Source organism: Mytilus trossulus, chromosome 9 (assembly GCF_036588685.1).
Source record: "Mytilus trossulus isolate FHL-02 chromosome 9, PNRI_Mtr1.1.1.hap1, whole genome shotgun sequence".
Lineage (NCBI taxonomy): Eukaryota > Metazoa > Mollusca > Bivalvia > Mytilida > Mytilidae > Mytilus > Mytilus trossulus.
In genome coordinates this window covers 66,067,635-66,089,877 of record NC_086381.1, presented here as the reverse complement: position 1 = coordinate 66,089,877, position 22,243 = coordinate 66,067,635, and the positions used below count along the sequence as shown (strand labels likewise).

Genomic DNA, 22,243 nt, shown 5'->3' with positions numbered 1-22,243 from the left:
CGATGACAAAACGTCTACCAGCACTAACATCGATCCAGTGGTATATATAATTATCAAAGGTACCAGACTTATAATTTGATATACCAGACGTGCGTTTGCCAACCGCGGCTAAGGAAATCTATGCCTGGGATGAGAAAATCCTTAGTATTTCGAATAATTCGAACACTGGCAAACAGTTAATATATAAACTAGAGGCTCTTAAGAGCCTGTGGTGCTCACCTTGGTGTATGTGCTCATTAAACAAAGGAAACAGATGGATTCATGACAAAATTATGTTTTGGTGATGGTGATTTTTTTGTAGATTATAATTTACTGATCATTCTTGCCACTTCCAAACAGATAAATTTCTTTAAAAATTACCAATGTGGGGGCAGCAACCCAACAACCAGTTGTCAAATTCATCTGAAAATTTCAGGGCAGATAGATATTTACTAAATAAACAAGCTAACCCCTCGTTTAATTTGCTTTAAATGCTTTGGTTTCAGAGTTATAAGCTAAATCTACATTTTACTCCTATGTTCTATTTTGAGCTATACCGGCCATCTTGGTTGGTTGGCCTGGTCATCGGACACATTTTTTAAACTAGATACCCTTAAATTTGGTCAAGTAGTTTCAGAGAAGAAGATTTTTGTAAAAGATTACAAAATTTAAGGGATCAACTGACGATTTTGATCATGTTGACTTACTTGTAGATCTTACTTTGCTGAATATTATTGCTGTTTACAGTTTATCTCCAACTGTAATAATTTTCAAGATAATAAGTGAAAACGGACAAAATTTCCTTAAAATTACCAATTCAGGGGCAGCAACCCAGCAACGGATTGTTCGATTCATCTGAAAATTTCAGGGCAAATAGATCTTGACCTGATAAACAATTTAACCCCATGTCAGATTTGCTTTTAATGCTGAAGTTTTTCAGTTATAAGCCAAAAACTGTATTTTACCCCTATGTTCTATTTTTAGCTGTGGCGGCCAGCTTGGTTGGTTGGCCGGGTCACGCCACACATTTTTAAACTATATACCCCAATGATGATTGTGGCCAAGTTTGGTTTAATTTGGCTCTGTAGTTTCGGAGGATAATATTTTTGTAAAAGCTTACGACGGACGACGACGACGGACGATAAGTGATGAGAAAAATGAAGAACATAACAAAAAACACCATATATTTGATATTCATGGTTATTTTTCAATATTTAGACCTTTTGGTCGTATAGATCTTGAATATCACGGTGCTGTATCTATCAAACTGTCTGTGATTATCAAAGGCATGTCACTATCATCAAATAATTAAATTACCACAAATACGTATCTAGGATAAGCGAAAAATACTAGAGACAAATGCAGTGTAAATGAATTACTGAAAAGGGGAAGGAGGGTTGCCATCACTAAAACTCAGTATATACAATTGATTGTTTACTGCTTAATATCAATTATGTTATGTTCATTTCAATCAGTCCAGTCATAAACTATGATGAATCGTTGGATATCAGAAGAGAAATATATAACGCCACCACAGAGCTGACAGTAACATTGGCAGTTATTGATGAAGGTATCCCACCTCGAGGTAGTGCCATCAATATCACAGTAAATATCAGTAATACGTGTCTCCTCAACGAACAGTTTGAAAGAACCAACTTTACATTCAGCGTTAATAACACAACTGGAGAGTTTTATCTCAGAGTGCCAGGATATTGGACTGTTGATTTCCGTAAGTATAAATAAAATGCAATGACTATCATATGAATAAAAACTCAATATAGATATAAAGCTTGTTCGCTAGTACGACATACGCGCTTGTTGTCTTTATTAGATCAATCAATTGCATTTAGATAATAACAGTTCAAATTACCTTATTTTAAAATATTTTCTTATCCTAACATTTTTGTAGTAAAAACCTTATATTTGCAATTTTTTAAAGGCAAACGACTTTGGGTTTTCCCCTTTGTGTTTCCTAGTTCATTATACAGTTATTAAAAACCAAACATGTACAACACCAACATTACATGTAATAAACGAAAACTACTGACGAAGTTCTTGACTTTGGACAAGAACCACAATAATGTGTTGCATTGAAATGTAAAAGAGGGACGAAAGATACCAGAGTATTTCGCGACACTCATGAATAGAAAATAAACTGACAACGACATGGCTAAAAATGGATAAAGACAAACAGACAAACAATAGTTCACATGATAAAACATAAACTAAAGAATAATATGAGAACTGGTAAGGGTACGTGTTATTTCAAGATAAGAATGATTTAAAATGTAACATAATTTTAAATGTTTTTGGCTTTTAACCTGATTAACTGTTAAACTGATAATTGAATCAACTGTATATTTCCGACTAGTAATTGAAACTTGTAATATACGTTTGTTTAATATAGAATGTTTGGATGACATTGGATTATCAAATGGAATTGTTCGGGATGAACTTATCACTGCATCTTCATCTCGAAATTACCTTTCGCAGCCAGAAAGAGGTCGCCTTTGGCTAAATGCTTCAGCACGTAAGAGTTATTTTATTGACAGCTTCACTTTAAACACTCTCATTTAAATATTCTGGTTGCTATCCTGTTAATATCATCAAAAATCTTTTAAAAAACTTTTATTTCAAATGTTTAGGTTTTTTACTTTCTTTAATCGTGTATTCAACAATGATAAACTATAAAATCAACATTATGCATTATGATCTTTATTTTTTAACCAGTGATCTGAGTAAAAAAAATTAATATAAATCTTCATTTTTCTAAAAAAAAACAAAAAAACTTGTCTTTACATAATACTGACCTACAATTTAGACGTTTCATAGGTTTGACATTCTTAAATTTGACTGTTCTTTATCATTCATATATGGATAGCATGCAGTCACATTGAAATTAGTTATAAGATCATATTGCTAAGAGGTACTTTATATATGCAAAATATACCGCTGCACAATTGCATTTCATCACTTTATATATCTAGCTATATATGGACCATTGACTGGCGGTTGGGTAGCTGATGATACGGATATGACCCCATACATTCAAGTCAATTTGGAAGATGCGTTTAAAATTACCAAAGTCCATTTACAAGGTCAACAAGATGAACCGAACTGGGTAAAATCATTTCAGATTACCTTTTCTAATGATGGTTCTGTGTGGACTTTGTACCATGATTATTCTGGGGAATATGTACGTATGGTTTTCATTTCTTATTTAAATTAAATCTGTTTAAAATCGAAAAAAAAGGAAAGGATCAAAATGACAATATTCCATTCAAAAAGCAAAAACCAGCATAATGCTGACTAGGGGTCTTTAACGCTACGATAATATCCTAAATTCAGAAGTGGGCTTCAGTGTGCTCCAAAACAATAATGTACACTAATTTAGCGAAATGGACACGAGGGACGACACAATAAACTACAAAACATTCATATGAAATGAAAAATAACAAAAAAAAAACTGAAACAAAGGCTCGGGAGGTTCCGGTCTTCGGACAGGTGCAACAATGCGGCTAAATTAAACAGGTTCTTTTTTATTTGGAGGAGCTGAATGGATGGTATTGCTAGAATTAAAATTTAATGGTTATCTATAATGAATGTAACTTCGGAAATAAGCTTGTCGGTATAATCCATTAAAACTCGTTGTATATTTTTATGCAGACATAAAATTGTGTTCTTCTAGTTATTCCGTTTATTAGTTATTATATAGCAATGATATTATTGCATAGGCACCCACATATATTTGAAACCGTTTCGATTTGGATTAATTTCAGATCTTTCTTGGAAACAATGACCAAAATACTGTCAAGACATTAGTTTTGTCACCGCCTATTCTCGGACAGTATATAAGAATTAATCCCCGAAACTGGACAGGAAGTGCAGCGCTAAGACTGGAACTTTCAGGATGCACACAAGCCGAACAATACCATTGTATGTGTTTATGTTTAAATATATAATGATCTAATAATGTTGGTTTTCTTTACTGTTAAACCGCATCGTTTGATCCATCGATCTGAACTAGAGGGTTTTTGTTTTTCTTGTTTTACTTCGATCATAAGTTTGTAAAGTCAAGGAACAATAACCAGAAATCTGTAATAAATCCAACCGTCAAAGGGTCAAAATGCCCAAAAATTTCGAACCATTTTCCAGATAATTATAAATAACCATTAGTTTTTGTCTATGAAATAACAATCATGCTTCATATAAGATTTTTTTTATTTTATCAAGAATTCACCACTGAAGTACGTACTTTTATTTCATATAATTCTGATGCACTCTTATTGAAATCCCTCTGAATTAAACCTAATTTGTGAGAACATTTTACATGGATGACGACACAAATGATAGATCTAGATGAAGGCATCACAGTGCAGCTACCAATGTTCAACTTTTAAACAAATAACTTTAAAATTTGGAAAGCAGCGTCAAAATGTGGTTTTTACAGTTGTATAAAAGAGAGGGAAAAAATATCAAAGCGATATCAAAACTCATAAGTCTAAGAGAAACTGAGAACGACATTGTAAAAAAGCAGTAATTGATTAAGAGAATACAGTTTAGAGTGATAAAACACGTTTAATTATCAATATAATCATGATAGCAAACGCAAGATGAGCTAAGATAGTTACAGTTGAATGTTGGATAACTGGTTTAATTGATGAAACAGAAACAACATTCCTAAGATTTTTTTTTCATTTTGCAACATTTGATTGAATCCGGTAGTACTAAGGAAGTAACTATTGTTTTTCTGTCTTTCACGAGTATAAAATAATTTTAGAAATTTCCCGAGTTTAAAATATATAATTTCTTTGTTTTTTTTTAAATTTTATAAGTAACATAAAAGTAAAGGGTGGCTGACTACTTCCTTCTTATATATATTTTTTCGCAAGAAACATTCAATTTACAAATAAATAAGATATTAATACTTACACGTGACAGACTTATGTTTAGTGAACACATTAAAAATGATTTTAAAACGTTCTGCTTTTAATATCGATGATAAAAAAAAAACAGTAGTTTCTTTTAGAGACACTAATAACTATGCGCTTATTTACTTGACAATTCTAAATGAAGTTGCTATATGAGCGTCATTGATGGGTCTTATGAAGACGAAACGAGCATCTGCAGTACTAAATTTGAATCCTGGTACCTTTGATAACTTATTATATACTTTCTCATATATACCGAAACAATTTCATATTTGTAGTTGACACGTCATGTGAGAGATGTTACACTTCATATTACTGCCTTGGCGACAGCGAGGCTCACATGTGTGGAAGATGTGAAAATCATACAATTGCATGTGATCGGTCTCCAACTGAACATTCTTTTGGAGCAGCATCTGAATGCGTAACATGTCCAAAGGGTTGGGTAAGTGGGAAAATATTCATCAGAAATGTAACAATTTGTTGAATCTTTTATAGTCATAATTTTTAAATTCTCAATTTCGTAATTTGAAAAATCACTGTAAGTATAAAATTGCATATAATCATAAGTTATAATTTAACCTTATAGTTACATTTGAACGCACCTTAAAATGTTACCAGTATATTTTTACCGTAATATTCAATAGAGAGATGGAAGTATGAATTTATGAGTATAAATTGTCATTTTTAAGCTTAGACCAGTACTTTGGTACTGGCTACACCATTATATCTTAAGTTCTGACATTGTTTTAGATATGCAAAGATGGATATGCAACAATATGTCCTGAGAATCACTATGTAGAATGCACTGACACGAATTGTCCAGATACGTGTTCCGCATGCGAATCCGGCTATGCATGTAGAGATGGACGCAGATACATTTGTGAACCAGGAACTTATTCAGATGGAACTGTAGGTCAGTGGTATTCTACATTTATCTATGTTTATATATATAAAAGAATTGAAAATAAAGAATGCCTGTTGGTTTTTATATCGCTGAAGCATTTATGGTTAGTTGTTTGTCTGTTCTATGCAAATGTCATTGGATATATATAGGGCTTTAGATTTGGTTGTACTTTGTTCTTTTAACTCGATAAAATTGTGTTTATTTGTTAATGCTATTCGATAAATTAAAGTGAGAAGGGGATTTTATTTTCTATATATTATGTATAAACTTAATGATACATAACTTAACCAATTAAAAGATTAAAAGCAAAGTTGATAGTCTTATTTCAAAGTGATCAATTCATATTAGCATACAACAAAACATATCACTTAACTAACTCAAAGTATCCATGTTCTTGAGGAATATTTCTAACAAATGTTACGCAAAAGTGACAAAGCAAGTTTTAATTCATATCTATCTTTTCACTGCTTTTGGAATGAATAAAATATTACTTCTTTAGGATGTGACAGACACAATGCTTAATCAAATACCATTTTATTCACAGAATTCTGCAGCTTGTGTACTGAAGGAACGTTTCAAGACATTTCCGGACAGGACAACTGTAAACCCTGTCCTGCAGGATATTATAGTTCAACATCAAAAGATCGTTGCAACCCTTGCGAATCAGGGACATACTCAATCGGCGATGGTTCAGGAGCTTGCCTTGGTTGTACTAGTGATATAGACTGTCCCTGTAATGTAGAGGAGACGTGTTTCAGTCTTGATTTATGTATCAATACTGGTTCAGGCGGATTCCAGTGTCTTGGATGCCCAACAGGTTTCATTGGAGATGGTTTGACGTGTTCAGATATAGATGAGGTAAGATCTTACATATTTTTATGTATATCATGAAATCATCATATTAAATAGAAAAAAAGCTCTGTTATTTACATTATCCCCCTATCAATGGTTTCACACATTTTCAACTTCTATGATAAGTTCAAATGAAAATAAAATCGAAATGTTAAAGTGCTGTTTGCAAAGTATATCCATATTCCAACTTATTGATAATCACGCTTTCCTACAGCAAAACATGAGGTCTGCTTCACTTAAAATATAAAGCATTTATTGTTTAGCACTTTAGTAATTTGTTTTGCACTTTTGTGTAAAAAAAAAATACTTAATGTTAACCTTTCCAATACACGCAACAAATAATGAAAAACTTTCATAATTTCAATTTGAAAATTTCGCTTCATCATTTTTTTCTCGTTATATAAATATTCTTCCAAGCAATCGTAAGCATGTCCTTCAATGACATTTCTCTTAGTTCAAGTATTTTCTATAAATAATTGGCTTTAACTAAAACTATAAAATGTTTCAATCACCAAAAAAAAATGGATTTTAACATCACAATTATTTTTGATTGTCAAAACTATTTCCTGTGACATCGTTGAGGATGTAAGTATTTGTCTTTTATGACTTAATTTGACATTAAAATATTTCTATTACAGTGTTCTCTATATAAACCTTGTTGGAATAACTCTGCCTGCTTAAATACTGCACCAGGGTACCAATGTTTGGCGTGTCCACGAGGATATCACAGTGGTACATACGAGGATGGCTTGTCCATAAACAATACCGTCCGTGTGTTTGAGTTACACAATGAAGTCCTTTCTCCTACACAAGATCAGATGTGTTATGACCTTGACGAATGCCAAACAGATAATGGTGGATGTGATTCTAATGCACCATGTATTAATACTATAGTAAGATAATGTTTTATAGAAAGAAATAAAGAATTTAATTAAAATCTTATCCAGGACATATATTCAAAGTTTTTTTTTTGTTCTTTTACTTGTATACTTATTTATTTATTTTTTTAATTAACTAAACCGAAGCAAACATGTGAGTGTGTGTTAAGTAGTTTGTATATTCCAAATTTTAAAAGATCCGTGATTTGATAGAGATATATATCTCCAGATTCTCTTTTTCTTTACATTTTTTAATCGAAATTATCTTTAATGGAAAATCTTCTAGTCTTTTCATTTATCAATTTATCGTCACTTTCGGTATGGTATAGAACAATCACCAGTATCAGACATCTATTTGAAAAAGTCTGTTTAATAATAAGTGACCGATGCGAACTTTTGTCATTTGATACATATTATATCCCTATATCCTGTGTTATTAAAGGGGAGCTATTATTGTGGAAACTGTGGAGAGGGCTATACTGGTATACCAAACATTGTCTGTTATTCTACAAACTATTGTCAGACAGGACAACACAAGTGTGCCTCGGCTGCAACATGTACTTATCTTAGGCCAAAAGAGTATAACTGCGAAGTATGTACACTAATGATAAAAAAGAACAATGTGTATTCTACCATGTCAATGATATATTAAGATTGATAACAGTTTGTTAAGCAAATGAATAACAATATATGAATTTTACAAAGCTATAAATATATGAGGATCCGATAAACTCCGAAAAAATAACCATTTGATAACTACAATACTGTTTTTAAAGGAAACGTGAAACGAAAACTAAGGAAAAGGGTGTTTTGAAAGTTCGAACAAACCTTATTTTAAGCATCCCTCAACGGTTAACTAACGGTAATTAATGAATATTGTTATTTTCATTGAAAATAAAAATAAACAGTCACTTATGTTCACATTGCAACCTCAAGGTACAACGGATATGCAAGTTGTTTATAAAATGAATACTCATTCAACATATTCAATTATTCTGTTGATTTATCAATATTCGTATGGTTCACTTCTTTTCCTCAATCTATCTACAAAATTGGAACAACAAACAGTGAATGAGTAAAGTTGGAGAAAAAGAATAAAAATTTGTATGTATTATTCTATTTAGTGTCCAATTGGTTATAGTGGAAACGGAAGACATTGTGGAATAGATACAGATTTAGATGGACATCCGGATGTATCTTTATCATGTTCTGACTGGGGATGTAAACGAGTTAGTATTCATAAACATACATATACAATGTACTTTTTAACAAATCTCATAAGTTAGTATATATCCTACGATATTTCATCCGTACTACCATGATCCTTTTTGTTATTGACAATGAACATACATTTTAAATCTAATAATATGCGATATGTGTAAACTATGGAAATGGATAAAGGCCATGTCACAATGGTATTAGAAAAATGCCTATTACCTACATTCGCTTTGAGAGAAATGCATCACTAATATGTATTATATAATGATTTTATGAACATAACTCGAAGCGTTTTCACAGAAATTGTTGAGTTTAAGGATTATTTTTATGACTGAAAAAAAAAGTTTATTGATTTAACATTATTTCTATACAATAATTTGGTTTTAACGTGCATTTTTATGATATGCATGTCCTTTAACAGGATAATTGTCGTACAATACCAAACTCTGGACAGGAAGATGTTGATGGCGATAATACTGGAGACGATTGTGATGACGACAAAGACAATGATGGGAAAATAAACAGCATCGTAAGTCTACAAATCAAAACCTATTGTTTCAAATAAAATGTCTTTATAGGTTATATAATCAATATTTAGCATTCTGATAATTATACAGTCGACATAATTTGAAGATAAGATATGTGTAGTTTAGCTCATATAACGATTGGAGATACTTGTAATTACTTTTATATTATTCATTAATGTACGTCTTTGCCCTGGGTGTTCTTGCGTGAATTTGTACTGGGTCCCTGTCACGTTGTGTTGTCATTTTAGCTGTGTTTTCAACAAAACCATAAAAGCGGAAGGTTTGGTTAGCCACAAAACCAAATCGTTTCTATGTATATTGGCGATTGTTTCTGTTGCAGTTCAGTGTTTCTGTAGTTCCGTTGTTTTCCTCTTACAGTTGATGAGTATCCCTCGGTTTGAGTGTATAACGGCGATTTTCCTCAGTTTGAGTTTATAACCCCGATTACTTTTCTCTGAATCGACTTATGACTTTTAAACAGCGTTATTCTACTGATACCTTTATTATTGAACATTTGAAATCACAAATATGATTTATATTATTGTTTAAAGAATTTTTAAAGATTCTAACTTTTTAAAGTTGTAGGACAGTAATACCTGTATTTAAAAGATCCTCAAAACAAAACTTTAAAATGAAGTCTTTTCTTTTATTTTTCAAACCCAATGAAATTTGTACAGAAAGCAATGACAACATAACATAACATAAGAGTATAGAGTGACTTGGAAATAAAAATGTGTCCACTTGATCTTTTTCTGACTGCTCATTCCGACTGGCATGAACACCTTTGCAAAAGTTGGTCCTCTGGGTTTTTTTTTATGTGGGATAAATAAGTTCCCACCAACGTCTGGTTAGATTGGGAACATTAAATTCGATAACTCGTGTAGAAATGGCCTTTGAGAGGTCCGCAAGTAGCCTCTTTTAAATTTGATTCCCATAATCAATATTATTTTTGCCCCAACTTTTAAGTAACAATCCAAATTCCCTGTCCTTTATCTTGGACCTACCTATAGTATTTATTGTCAATTTGTTTCACTTCTTGAATGTAATATTTGCCATACACAAATGCAACCAACAAACAATCGAAAATTGTAGGATAACTGCCCGTTCAAGTACAGTTTTAGCCAAGTTGACACAGACGGTGACGGTGTTGGGGATCCATGTGATAACTGTCCGTCAAATGTCAATCCAGACCAGCTAGATACAGACGGAGATGGAACTGGTGATGATTGTGATACAGACGATGATGATGATGGTAAAGTCATGACTGAAGTTAAATTAAAATAACACTATGCGTATGTCATTAGTTCGAAGAAATTTTTATGGATTCGCCTTCATCAAGTCATCTCGCTGACACTACAACATTTGAAATCCGAGGACGATAAGCTAAATGACAAAAAGTGTCAAAAATTCTTCTTTGCTTAATCACCATGGATATTGCAATCCCAATATAAAAAATATAAAGTGTTTGTATTTTTCTAATTGTATCAGAAATTACACATCATAGAAGTAAATAAAGGAAACTTTTCAATTATGTTTTACAATTAAAGTAAACCATTTTTATAATCAGTATATGGTTATCTTTCACTAAATGCTCAAACATATTTTGAAATAAAACAGATGTTGCTGACCATAATTCATACAAAAATTATTACAAACCAAAATGTTTGTAGTCATGGTCATAGTGACTTTTCGGTGATTTCAGATTAAGCGAAGGATTTTGATATCTCATACACGACAATGTGAATTTCTCCATTTGCCTGTTCTAAAATGGAGCCTGTGATTCAGTGCATATCGTTCGTTCGTTCATGTCTGTCGTAGTCGGTATAGTTTCGGTTTGTGCACTTTGAACTTCACTATGGCAACAGACTACTCATGCTTGAAAATCCTTTCTGTGATTGGATAAATTGCTGTCATGGTGGGTGGTTTGGTTGTGTTTGAAAAAAACGTCTCGAAAATTATATCGTGATGGAAAGCAAGTGAAAAACTATAAATATTTGAACTAGATCTTACAAAGATTTGTATTTTTATTAAAATAATTGTTTCTCCAATAGCTCTTTGCATTCATGACAGCTGTTTACTCGGAACAATTATATAATTTTCAATGTAAACTTTGTTGTACGAACGTAGTACTACATGACTTTTAGAACGCACCTACGCATGTGAGATTTCCACGGGGTTTTGGTGCATGTAAACAGAAAGATACTACTTATACTACCAATAGTTTCTAGCTTTTTTGTTTAAACCATGAATTAAGTTTAATGTAAGCAGTAGTAAATGTATATTTGTTTCTTTTTATTTGCACTAGATTTTTTGACAAATAAAAATTTTAGGTATCATCCCAATATTCTTATATATTATTGCCTTAATGTAACCAGACTTAGTAAAGAATTTCTTGTAGTTATATTTTATTAAAGCGAAATGATAGTTTTAAACATATACTCAAATTTAAATACGTCAGATATCTTTTTTAAAGATAATTCTTGTTTCTTATATGGTTCTGTCACAAACCAGGTCGTTAGTATTTGTTGTTTTCTGTTTTTAAATTATCTTGGAGCCATTTGGAGCTGTCTTTACTGAAGGATTTTTTAACTTAGTTTTTGTTGGGTTTTTTATTATTATTTTGGAGCCTTTTCAAGCTATCTTTTCAGAATTATTTTTTAAATAATTTTATATTGTTTTTGATGAGATTTTTTTTAGTTATTTGGGTCATTTTAAATTTGTCTTTACAGAATGAAACTGGGTTTTTATTTGAATTATTTTGTAGCCTCTTAAACCTGTCTTTGCAGAATGATATATTTTTTTAACTTTTGTACATCGTTGGCATTATTTGCACTCTAGTGGATTTTTTTTGTTATATTTGCTAATCATACAGATTCTCCTTTATTTCATAAAGTGAACTAACGTTTAAACCAAAATCTGGGGTTTTTTTTTACACTTTCAAGGAATTCCTGATGTTTCCGATAACTGCCCTCTGGTGGCAAATGCAGGACAAGAAGATGCAGATGGAGATGGGTTTGGTGATGCTTGTGACAATTGTCCTGGTATATCTAATAATAATCAGACTGATACAGACCAGAACAAGGTCGGGGATGAATGCAATCCAGTTGGTGGACTTCATCAAGATAGGTAAGACTATGCATATTATTTTAACGAAAAAAAAGTCCCTTTTTAAGTTATTTATACATTTATTTATTTTTTAAACCATTAAAGTGTTAACTATATTTTTGTTATTGTTCTTCTTTAGTAAAATCTTCGTCGTTGCTGTCTCTACGAAATGACTTAATGATGTCTAATCTCTAATGACATTCGTAAATCTTGTCAAGAATTGTATTGATTTGTAACTCAACAAGCAGAAAAGGATCTGCTTAAACTTCCGAAGCACAAGAGATCACCCCAGTTTTTGTCGGGGTTGTGTTGCTTAGTCTGTGGACTTTTATGTTGTGTTATGTGTACTGTCGTACAAGTGAGAAGTTAAGCTAGCTATAAAACTAGGTTTAATCCACCATTTTCTATGTAAGGAAGAGCCTGAACCAACTCTGAAATATGAAAGCTTCATTCTTTTGATGTGTTTGAGCGTTTGAATAAAGGCCTTTAATAAAAGACTTTTCATTTTGGGTTTGTCTTGGAGTTCGGTATATTTGCTAGCTTACTGTTTGGTTTTTGAAAAAGACAATATAGCTATTATGGATTTTATGTGCTGGGTTGCTGAATTGTTGATGATACAATATTTAAATAAAAATAACCTTCGACAACAATTTTTTTAAATGATAATCGCCAAATAATTTCAAATCAATAACGTACGTAGATTTGTTATGAGAATGCCAAACAACGTACAAAACAATAGTTTTGAAACTGAAACCATAATCACGGTCTATTTACTAAATTAGTTGACACTTCCTACCTCTTTTTTTATTTCTTGTAAAATAAATTCCATTGAATGTGATCTGAAGTGCATAAGAAAAAGTTGGTAGCTGATAAAATTCAAAGATCAGGACAGATTGAATTAATTGATCGTGCTTCTTTTGTTTCGATTCACAGAGACGGAGATGGTGTAATAGATAGTCTTGATAACTGTCCTGAAGTTGAAAATGGGGATCAAAGTGACATGGATAGCGATGGAACAGGTTAGGAAACACAAAACCAATTTTTACTTAAAAATCATGGATGACACTGATTTCGGAACCCTAAAAAAAAGTAAACTAACTGAATTGAGTGTGGATTCGCATGATTGTCGATGCATTCATAACAAAAAACGCCTACACTGTCGACAATCTTTCTACTTACATTATCAAGATGACGGGTGTCAAAAGTAATGCAAAAACTGCTATAACAGCTATGTGGGAATTTCTTTCTGCATTTATTTCTGGTAATTCTGGTTTTGTTCCGTGTTTTGTTTTCTTTGTAGAACTCATTTTAGGACGTTTTTGTCATGGTGTTGTCAGTTTTTTATCGACTGTTGAGCTTTGATTGTAACTTATTATTTTAGATTTCAAACGATTCCGTAAGATGTTTTTTCACTTTGATTTTTATCTTCCTAACGGTTTTTGAAAGTTTATATATCGGTCAAATACTAGTACTGTTGGCTCTATTTACTACTTATTATCATTACCTTAAATATGAATGCATGATTCCGATTAAGAAAAACATACAACAACTATTTGCTAGCAAAACCTTTGCATCTTTCTTACAAAATATTAGCCGAACAATCACACTATACTCCGAAACATAAATGAACTAAAATTCAAAAAAACAGCAACACTAACAAAGGCTCATAACGTGGGGCAGGAGCAAAAATGATGTGAGTTAAAACATTTTTTGTGAGATCTTTAAACATAATGCGTGATTTATCGCTAATTTGTGCATTTTTCCTTTGATCTTTTTTTGTGATAATTTTCATATCATGCTTCTCGCTTGATATCGATGGAAAAAATATCGATAAAAACTAAGGAGAACACGTGTAGTTGCTAACGAAATTGACATTGAAATTGAAAACGTCGTCATAGGTAAAATAGCGATAAACAGATTATCATTGGTCATCTCAACTCGATTGCTTTTCTCACTTTCGCTGTACATGATCAGGCGAGAAAATCAATCTCGTTGAGATAATCAACGATAATCTATAATTATTGGATTAAATTGTTTTAGGAGATGCATGTGATACAGACAGAGATGCTGATGGAGTCATTAATGAAGAAGACAATTGTCCATATTTTGCAAATACATTACAAACAGACATCAATGGTAAGCTTTTGACTAAAGTAAAATATAGCTTAATATACATCTTTTTTGTTCTCTGAACATACTTTATTGTCGTTTTTTTTCAACATAGAAGTTATGCCCTAATTGATAATATTTTGGTCATACGTATTCTCTTTGTAAATATGTCTTATATGTAAATCGTCTAAAAAGAATAAATAATTTACTTTTTGCAATAAAGATTTGACAATAAATTTCATTTTATAAATCAAGAGACAAATATTTTTGAGATTCTTAATTACGTGTAAGGATAGAAAATTTTATCCAATATCTAATTGAACACACTATTTGGTCACGATAACTACGCATTTAAAGTATTGTCCGGATGCTTTGTTCATATAAGTTATAAGCACTTATTGCCTGATTTCCTTTCCCGAAAATTCTCAACAAATGGAAATTTGTAAAGAATGATTTAAACAAAATTTGATAAACAAAAAAAAAACCACTTTAAATATGTGAACATATATCGATAACGTATTATCATCAATAGCATTCACAGATTAACCAACTGATAAATAATCATACTAAATATGAATTACAAAATGCACAACACGCGTTTTTGTAAAACCTTTATCAAATATACTCAAAACCAAACTTCTAGAAAGCGAACTAAACCATAGGCAAAACTGTGAACAGTAGTGATAATGAATATATATTTAAGGCGACCTTATTGGTGACGACTGTGTGGTTGATTCTGATGGTGATGGTGTTGATGATAGCAATGATACTTGTCCACATAACCCATCCACTTCCTCAACATCTTTCCAGGACTACTTTGTGGTGGATTTATATCCTGGATATAGTACAACAGCAGCACATTGGTGGGTGAAGGGAGCTGGAAGAGAAATTTATCAACTTGCTGATACACATGGCCCTTCTATGTTAATTGGTGAGTTCTACATATTACTTCGTGTCTAAATGGTGTAATAATTTATTTGTTTTGTTTATGGTATTGTATCGTAATTACTTCCCACCAACATAGACACCTACCTTGTATGATATCTGATGCATACCTTAAGGTCGATGACATCTTAAAATCTGGATATTCTGAATTGCTTAGGGTTCTTAAATCAAAGTTAATGAAAATTACAAATAAATTACTACATGTAAATTATACATAATACATTGGTAAATTACCATGGCATTCTGAGTTTGTGTTCAACAATAAACGAGTTAGAATGTCCTTTTGAAATCCTAAGCCTCTCTTTTTATGATCTCCATTTTTTTTTAATTTAGGATCGCAATCATACAGTTCAATCAGATACAGTGGAACAATATATGTGCGTTCAGACATGGGAGATAACTACGTCGGTATTGTCTTTGGTTATAACAGTAACCGAAAGTTTTATTTGGTGTCATGGAAAACCAAGAACTATAACTTTGATTTAAAAACATACCAAGCAGGAATTAAAGGCATTAATATAAAGGTACACAATTCTATTTTGTATATTATACATGAAAGATAATAAGTTTGGATATAATTGCAAATACGACTTCTCTCAATCCTAGACGAAACGATATAGAGGTTATCAACAACTGATCACCGTACGGCCATCGAAAAAACCCATGCGATTAAATAAGCTATGAATAGCCTCGAAATGTATAACACTTATAACGAGAAAACTAACAGTGTAATATATGTACACAAAATGAACAAATACATATATAGATATAGCAAGAGACAGTATCCTTTTATTGACGATTTAAACTATTATGTCTGTTTGTTTTGTTCACACATCGTGGTCAATATAATGGAAATGTATGCAACTGAATATGTGTAAAATTAACGTTTATTGAAACCGTAATTTGAATTATTTAATTGTATTTTTGGATTGTTTTCATATTGACTATATGGCTAATACATGTCTTCTTCTAACCGGCGGTTAAACCCTTGGAAAATGGGGATGTCAGTTTGACTATGACGGATGTACGAGTACGCAACCACGTCCGGTCCAAATTGGGATATGATGTCCTATGCTTCGTGAAGAGAGAATGTCACGCTTTTCCACGTTTAAAAACTTTGCAACAATTCATTTTTTTGGGTACATAGGTGGCCTGTTGTAGTGCAAAATGTGTCGCTATCTAATATACCCTCGTTCCCCAGTGGCAGCGTAAATTTCCTTGAAATTCATGTAAGATGGGCCCATTCACATGACCTTACTATTGTATCTATTGTAAAGTTCTCGTTCAGATTATGCATCATGTACATACAATATTAATCCTATGGATGTTTACCAAAAAGTAAAACAACAAAAAATACCGAAATCCTAGGAAAATTTAAAACGGAATGTCAGTAATCAAATGACAAAATCAAACACTCATACACATCAAACAAATGGATAATAACATATAATTTTTATTCAAATCACAACAATTGTTTTTATGGCTTCAGAACGGCATTACTCATATCTTGCCAAGTCTATGTCCAAACCTACACCAAATTTTTATTTTGATGACTGTGTAAATTCGTTGATTTTTGGAACCCACGAAAATCGTACAAAATTAGTATTAAACAAACTATTATTGAATTTATCGAGTAAAACTGAATTGAAATATTTCTTAGGTTATCGATTCTAACACTGAACCTGGGATTGATTTAGCATATGGTCTATGGCATTCCAGTTCTAAAGAAAATCAAACGACAGTGTTATGGCATGATGACAATATGTTACAATGGAGTAATTATACATCGTACAAATGGTTTCTAACCCATAATTCTGATCTTGGAAAAATAAGGTAAAACTCTTTTGCAACTATGTCTATGTGAAAAAAAAATCTAAATATTCTGCTTAATTCTAAAAATGTGGTAAATTATAGGTATCTTTTTTACTTTTGGTATTTTAGATTACAAAATTCTGAAATATGGACATCAGCATATCATTTGCAATAATTAGTTCAAAATAGGAATGAATAGTGTAGATCTTTTGTGTCATTAATTTCGAACATTCAAACTTGGATCTCGTCAAAGTGTTTGTTACATTCTACCTGTTATTGGGTTTTAGGTTACTTGAGAAATTAGTCGTTGAAGACAGCCTGAAAATTGTTTATCAAATTAATGTCTCAAATGTCATTATTTAGCTTTATACATATTTCATAGACCACTACCTATCATTGAATACTGTTTGATTTCCTGTACTAGTATGTGCTTTTGGTACTTTTGTCATCGATATTGAATTGCTCTGTGAACCAAAATAACTCTGATTTTTTTTTATCTACCTTCAATGTTTCATTTTCAGATTCCAGCTTTACGATTTAACATCCGTGTTAGCAGATAGTGGAGATATATACAATACTCGTATTACAGGAGGACGAGTCGGAGTATACCAATTTGGACAACAAATGTCACTTTTTTCCAATATAAATGTACATTGCATAGATAGACAAAATATGGCAATGAAATTCAATGGAATAGATAATTATGTGTCAATAACAAACGTCACACAACTGAAAATTGACAAAAGGTATGTAAGTATGGGTCTTCGTAGTAAGAGTGTAAGCCAACATGATCAGAAAGGACAACTTATGTGCTGTTTTAGTGAGAGTACCAATAAAGTGATTTGATAATAAGCACAGCACATGAAACACTAGTAGATTGTTCGGTACAATGTAACTTTCGTGTGATTGTTATATATTATTCATCGACTGGTTGAGTGTTGTATCAAGGCCCCGATTTATTTCAGAAATTATATCAAAGATTAAATAACATTGAGAAAGGAAATGAAGAATGTGTCAAAGCGACAACAACCCGACTATAGAGCAGACAACAGCCGAAGGCCACCAATGGATAAAGACTACAAACTAAGCGGCGACAATAGATCACCAATGTTCAACGAATACACTAACAATATTAAATGACATAGCAATGCAGCAAATTATCGCGAAGTTAACAGCATATGAAAAATAACAACCTGTAAAAATATCCCAGTTTATCATGTTTATAGTATTAAAACTTCTTTCTTCTTTCGTTTGTATGAGCTTTATATATTAGGAACATCCCATATTAGGTAAACAATATGTTTACACATTTCATATTTAAAAAAAGGAAGTCTAATTTTAAATTAGGATCAAACGTAATCCAGTACACGTGTTCGAGCTGTACAGTTTTCGCAATTATGAAAATGGAACATTTACTCGAATAAATGATAAATTAATGTTGATGTCACTTAATTTAGGTTATTTTTTCAGTTTTACATTTGAAGTGTGGGTAAAGGTGGAAACTGGTAGTCCATTGACAGCAATGCCAATATTTTGTACTGAATCTCGGAACATATGTTTATGGTTGGAAAATTTAAAAGTAAATGGACAGTTTGGAAATTCCACCTTAAGTACCACTGTAACAATTGGTACTGATGTATGGACTAACTTGGTACTACAATATGATGAGTCTGGTAATACAGTAAAAAATAAGAAGACCACATCTCTACATTGTCATATGATGTCACAAAATTTTTTTATGCCCCAGTTATGGGCATTATGTTTTGTGGTATGTTCGTCCGTCCGTACTTCCGTCCGTATGTCCCGCTTCAGGTTAAAGTTTATGGTCGAGGTATACATCAGGTATATATAAATTGAAGAACAGTTGTTGTGAGCAATTACTAAGTCTTATCATGTTTTAGTGAATGAGATGGACACTTCTTACAACTATTATTAAAACACGCTGAATCTTTTTATATTTCTCTCTAGGACACATTATTACATACACTTGCGTTCTAAAAGGAGAATTAGAGACTTGAAAAATTAGATTAAAACAAAAATTAAAGTCTTTAGTTTCTCTAAACAGAATTTAAAACATATTTCAGATAAAATAATACAAGCAGCTACTTTTGTCAAATATTAATTGTTATTTTATTAATACACCTCATGTACATTTTCTTTTACTCAAAGTCTTAGGTTGGCCATTGCACTATAGCGTATCCACCAACGCACTTCAGCTTAAATATCATAGTTAACGTCACAATGTCACCATCGCCGTGACCATGGCGGTTATGAGTCCTATACAGATGTTCAATGATATTTACCGTTTTCGTCATATATTTATATATTTAACCGAATAACCTCAAACCTGATACAAAGCTTAACCGTGATGGATTGTAAAGTGTAACATTTTTTTTCTGTCAGGCAAATACTCCCTATTTTATGATACCTTTAAATTAGTGTTGTGTGCTAAACAAAACAACACTTGTAACCTCTTGTTCATTATATACTATCGACTTACTGTATGTATCATATAGTTTGAAATTGATACAAATAAAGTTTTACCTTTTATATTTTATTGACAAATAAATACTTTTGTTTTCAGAATACATTCTGAAGATATACCTGAATGGTGTTTTATCGGCTTCTGGAAGTAGTATACACCCGATTGATTGGGTAGATACTTTGTAGAATTTGTGATTGATTTTGATACATAGTTATTTGTTAATATGAAAATGTTTGAATACATATATAGAGAGTAGTATGTCTCATCGTTATGAAATTATTAGTTTGTAACAGCTTTTTCGCATATGAATATAGCGCATTCCCCAGTGACCATAACTGTGGTTTTCAATTTTCGTTCGTTTTTGGTGTTTGTTTGCCAATTGGAACTTAAAAATAATAACCACTGCTGAGGTGAAATTTAAATTGTAAATAAACAGTGACTATAACTGTATTGTTCCATTTCCGTTTGTGTTAGGTTTTTTTGCAAATTAGAAATAAACAAATAACCATTGCTTAGGTGAAATTTAGATTGTAAATAAACACTGCAAATACGTTTTGCTTCTTCTTTTTTTAAAGAAATGAAAAAGAATAACAATAACAATAACATTCAAATCAAATTCAAATTTGTAAATTACTTGTAAAAGATGTTTAGAAAAAGGTTTGTTTTACAGGATACCTACAGTAACCACTCTGATGTCTTTCTATATCTTGGAAGGGACAGCAGCAATTATTTCCAAGGCTTTATGGATGAGGTATTCGTCATGATATCATTTTTAATACTTAAAAAATAAGATAAATAACAATCCTCCAAAAGACAAGGCTCACAACACAATGGAAAAAAAGCAAAAAACTGCAGACAAAACACTTTTCACAGAAAACTAAACATCAAGCAAATCTGATACTGTCAAAAACCATGGGTGAATTTAGACAGAATGAAAGGGTAAACAGTTACTCTTTTCATTCTTAGCATTGGAAGTGTTGCTCATGTATTACGTTTCAAAGACTAATGGTAATAACAATAGGTCTATTCAATGAGATTTGACAAAGTTTAAGTTTATGAATGTTACGAAGGACGAATGTTAATCTGTTCTTTAATATTAGGCAACAGTTCTTTTTAAAATAGATAAAGGAAGATGTGGTGTAAGTTCCAATGTGAGACAACTCTCCATCCAAATAACAATTTAAAAAAAGTGAGCATTTTTTTTCACAATTATGTACAATAAAATAATGTACGTTAACAGCAGTTTTGTGATGCCGAATTTACATTGAAATATGTTAAATTGACATCGAATTAATTCACAGTCAATAGCTGAAAAGCTCTTACATGTTTTAGGAAAAAATATCTTTCTTTTAAAAGGTTAAATTCTATAGTGTAGCCATAATTGATGAAGAGATAGATGACCATATATTCTTAGCATCTATGGACAAATATCCAAAATACCATAAGTATGGACAGTTGCACTATAAGATGGATCAAACAACAGGTTCCCAATACCTCCAGAATGATGGTTTACTAAGCTTGGTAACGAATATTCATGGCAATTCCACTTTTGCAGAGGTATGATATAGATTAGGAGTTTGAAACATTTAATTAAAAAGTTTGAACACAGTTATGAAAGTCTTTTTAAAGGGGTGTATTGGTGTCATCTTTTAGGTTACATGTTTGGCGGGTTTGAATAACATAAAAATTGTATTGTTATTTGTCTTTTCGTAGTTTTTCGCTTTTTGTTTTTGCTTTGTGAACTTGTAATCATATTTCGAATTTGATATTCATATGATATTATCACTTTAGCCTCTTTTGTACCTAATATTTGGGTTTTTATGAATAGTTGTTGCCTTCTGGTTGCAAATCCCACACTTTTGCATTTTAAACTTTTTCATCTGTTTACAAATCATCATGTAGCAGTATTCCTTTGTAAAATAGTAGTGCAGATCCCAGTCTGAAGATTCGACAGGCCATTTGAGGGAGTAAAATTCTATACTATTAAAGGAAGAGACCGATTTCATTGATCGAGCTGCAACTACTCTAAAACCATACAAAGTCGGAAATATTTGTAATATGTCGTATAAATGTAGTGTTTTGTACTTCCTATACTTGCCATTGAAACAATCTTTTTTTCGACAGTCGACGAACTGTCCGCGAAATTTGAAAACTCTTTGTTTTAACACCTGATTATATCGCAATTTCGCGGCGTCTCCTAGTTTTTCAATATTTAATACAAGCACACTCGGTCTTAGGAAGAAGCGAATTGATAAAAACTGTTCTTATATCACATAGCGATATTGTCTAATATCAATTGTAAATATGCAGACATACCATACGGAAAATGTTGTTATCGGCAACGAAAAATTAGGAAAATACCAACTTTTAAACTTATTGTTCAAATATAAACAATAATTGAGTGTAAATATACATACATAAGTTAGTTAGAAGGAAACGTGTATGTCCGTGTAAAAATTTAAGTGCTGTGTTTTTCTTATAAAAATAAATATACAAAT

At 31.7% G+C, this 22,243-nt stretch overlaps 1 protein-coding gene across 1 annotated transcript in view; it reads left to right on the top strand.

Moving 5' to 3' along the window:
• Positions 1-19,930, top strand: part of LOC134684867 (uncharacterized) — a 29,103-nt gene extending 9,173 nt beyond the window's left edge. Inside the window, exons 10-30 of the mRNA XM_063544177.1 lie at positions 1,455-1,708; positions 2,387-2,509; positions 2,967-3,175; positions 3,759-3,915; positions 5,189-5,352; positions 5,661-5,823; positions 6,359-6,672; positions 7,305-7,559; positions 7,987-8,136; positions 8,669-8,773; positions 9,184-9,291; positions 10,382-10,541; positions 12,232-12,415; positions 13,328-13,413; positions 14,435-14,530; positions 15,207-15,434; positions 15,782-15,972; positions 17,109-17,281; positions 17,782-18,006; positions 18,731-18,933; positions 19,845-19,930. Coding sequence (XP_063400247.1) covers positions 1,455-1,708; positions 2,387-2,509; positions 2,967-3,175; positions 3,759-3,915; positions 5,189-5,352; positions 5,661-5,823; positions 6,359-6,672; positions 7,305-7,559; positions 7,987-8,136; positions 8,669-8,773; positions 9,184-9,291; positions 10,382-10,541; positions 12,232-12,415; positions 13,328-13,413; positions 14,435-14,530; positions 15,207-15,434; positions 15,782-15,972; positions 17,109-17,281; positions 17,782-18,006; positions 18,731-18,933; positions 19,845-19,930 — 3,634 coding nt within the window. The remainder of the gene's footprint in view (positions 1-1,454; positions 1,709-2,386; positions 2,510-2,966; positions 3,176-3,758; positions 3,916-5,188; positions 5,353-5,660; positions 5,824-6,358; positions 6,673-7,304; positions 7,560-7,986; positions 8,137-8,668; positions 8,774-9,183; positions 9,292-10,381; positions 10,542-12,231; positions 12,416-13,327; positions 13,414-14,434; positions 14,531-15,206; positions 15,435-15,781; positions 15,973-17,108; positions 17,282-17,781; positions 18,007-18,730; positions 18,934-19,844) is intronic.
• Positions 19,931-22,243: the final 2,313 nt, after the last annotated feature.